This window comes from Hippopotamus amphibius, chromosome 8 (genome assembly GCF_030028045.1).
Source record: "Hippopotamus amphibius kiboko isolate mHipAmp2 chromosome 8, mHipAmp2.hap2, whole genome shotgun sequence".
Taxonomy (NCBI): Eukaryota; Metazoa; Chordata; class Mammalia; order Artiodactyla; family Hippopotamidae; genus Hippopotamus; species Hippopotamus amphibius.
The window spans coordinates 145655538-145657810 of record NC_080193.1 but is presented as its reverse complement, the minus strand read 5'-3'; the positions used below and the strand labels follow the sequence as shown (position 1 = coordinate 145657810).

At 50.7% G+C, this 2273-nt stretch overlaps 1 protein-coding gene across 1 annotated transcript; it reads right to left on the bottom strand.

The window, feature by feature from the left end:
- Positions 1-335: 335 nt before the first annotated feature.
- LOC130859624 (olfactory receptor 12-like) lies at positions 336-1286 on the bottom strand. The gene has a single exon (XM_057747206.1). It carries the CDS (start codon positions 1284-1286, stop codon positions 336-338), a length of 951 nt encoding a protein of 316 aa, XP_057603189.1.
- Between the last annotated feature and the right edge of the window lie 987 nt (positions 1287-2273).

Genomic DNA, 2273 nt, shown 5'->3' with positions numbered 1-2273 from the left:
ACCTTCATTGGTAGAGTTGAACTTGGGACACATACTATGCTTCAAAGACTCTCTGTTCATGACTCTACATATTGTATTACTCAGAATTCAGGATTAGGGTCTTGCCTCATTAAGGATATTAATTTTCTGGTGGCAAAGAGAATGCCTCATTCATTTTGCATCTCAAACTTGTAATACCTGACTCATGATTTCCTTCCATGAAGGGTTGAATGAAATGTTGGATGAAAGAATGAATTGGGTGAATGAGGAACGAATTCCTCAAACTAAACCCAGTACATCCCCAAAACCTCTCTTGTTCTGCCCTAAAGACACTCTGTCTCTCTGGCCACCCTCCTTCACATGGCTGTGTGCTTCTGGCCCAGTCTCTGCAGGGCATCCTTCACATCCTTGTTTCTTAGACTGTAGATGAGGGAGTTGAGCATTGGGGTGACCAGGGTGTAGAAGACAGAGATCACCTTGCCCTGCTCCATGGACTCCACAGCTCCTGGCTGGGCATACATGACAAAAAGGGTCCCATAAAAGAGGGACACGGCTGTCATGTGGGAGCCACAGGTGGAGAAGAGCTTGTGTCTCCCTGCTCCTGAGCTCATCCTCAGGATGGTCAATGTGATGTAGCCATAGGAGATGAGGACCACGAGTGTGGTGCCCACGATGAGAAGGCCACAGAGTCCAAACATGACTAGCTTGTTTATGGCTGTGTCACCACAGGCCAGCTTGAGCAGGGGGGGCACATCACAGAAGAAGTGGTCAATGTGGTTGGAGCTGCAGAATGGTAGGCTGAAGGTGAAGCTAGTCTGCACCATGGAGTTGAAGAAGCCCGCACAGTAGGTGCCCAGCACCAAGCGGGCACAGGCTAAGGGACGCATGGTGATGGGGTAGTGCAGGGGGCTGCAGATTGCCATGAAACGGTCATAGGCCATCATTCCCAAGAGGAATCCCTCAGTGGTGATTAACAGGGATAAGAAGAAGAACTGGGTGGCACATTCTGCAAAGATGATGACCTTGGAGGAAGACAGGAAGTTGGCCAAAGCCTTGGGGTAGATGACGGACAAGTAACACAAGTCCACGAAGGAGAGGTTCTTGAGAAAAAAGTACATTGGGGAGTGCAGACGGGCATCCAGGGTGATGACCACGATCATGGTGAGGTTCCCCAGGACGGCCACCACACACAGGGCCAGGAACAGAGCAAAGAGCCAGGCGTGGGTTTGCAGACCACCCTCAAATCCCTCCAGCACAAACTCCTGCAAATACATCACTGAGAGGTTTCCATTTCTGTGGGGTGACATGGCCCTGAGCTGGGTGACACAGGGCAGAGATCAGAAAACAGGTGGGTGGTTGCAAGAGGGAGCAGTTCAAGGTCACAAGGACATCCTGCCTTAGAGCACAAGGATCCTTTGGTGCCTCAATTCCCACTGACTGACCAACAAACCAGCAGCTGCCCAGTTCCACTTCCAGATGAGCTCATACTGACCTGAAAAGGGAACATTTCCTCTGATTCACTAATTCCTAAATATGCAAGTTCAATCTCTTGTGGGAGACTCTGAGCTGCTGTTATTGTGGGGGTGGGGGTGGGTGCCAGCAGCATTGCAGACTGAGAACCTCAGTGTAAGGATTGTTGCAGCCCCTGTGCCTCCTCTCAATAAATGCTTTCCACCCGCATGGGGGTGCTCCTGAGCTGGGCCATTTCCACTCCTCACTCGAGTATCTAATCCTGCACTTTCAGCACATTTATTAACTGATTCATTAATTTTGGAAATGCGCACGGTGTTGGAATGGTGATGATTTTATCTCCTGATCAAGAACCAGCCCAATCAGGCAAATTTTGCTGTTCTCTGTCTGTCTGTCCTGCAGACCCTGAGTCCCATCTCAGCATCACTGTCTGGAGCCTGGACCAGAGTGTCATTCTTTCATCAGATCACTGTGTATCCTTGAGCATCTCAGGGGGCCTCTAGACAATGGTCGTATGTTGGACAAATATGGGGAGGGACAGTCAAGCTCCGTGGTCTGAGAAGCAGCAGGAAAGGGGCTGTGACACATTCAGGACGTGGTCATGTCCTCCGCCTGTCCTTACTTCCATGCCCGTGGCTCCTCAGCACACCCTGTGAGGTGATTGCTTTGAGCAATGGGAGCCACCAGCACTGTCACCTCTACCTCAATTTCTGAATCCTCCTGTTGGATGCTGCTTTCTGTCCATGTCACAGCTCAGACCTCACTCATCTGCCCTGAGCAGGGCTGAGCACTGCACTCACATGCAGCATGGGACCAGCTGTGTG

Coding starts and splice junctions, on each gene's coding strand:
- LOC130859624 (XM_057747206.1), bottom strand. CDS start 1,286: ATGTCACCCCACAGAAATGGAAACCTCTCAGTGATGTATTTGCAGGAG.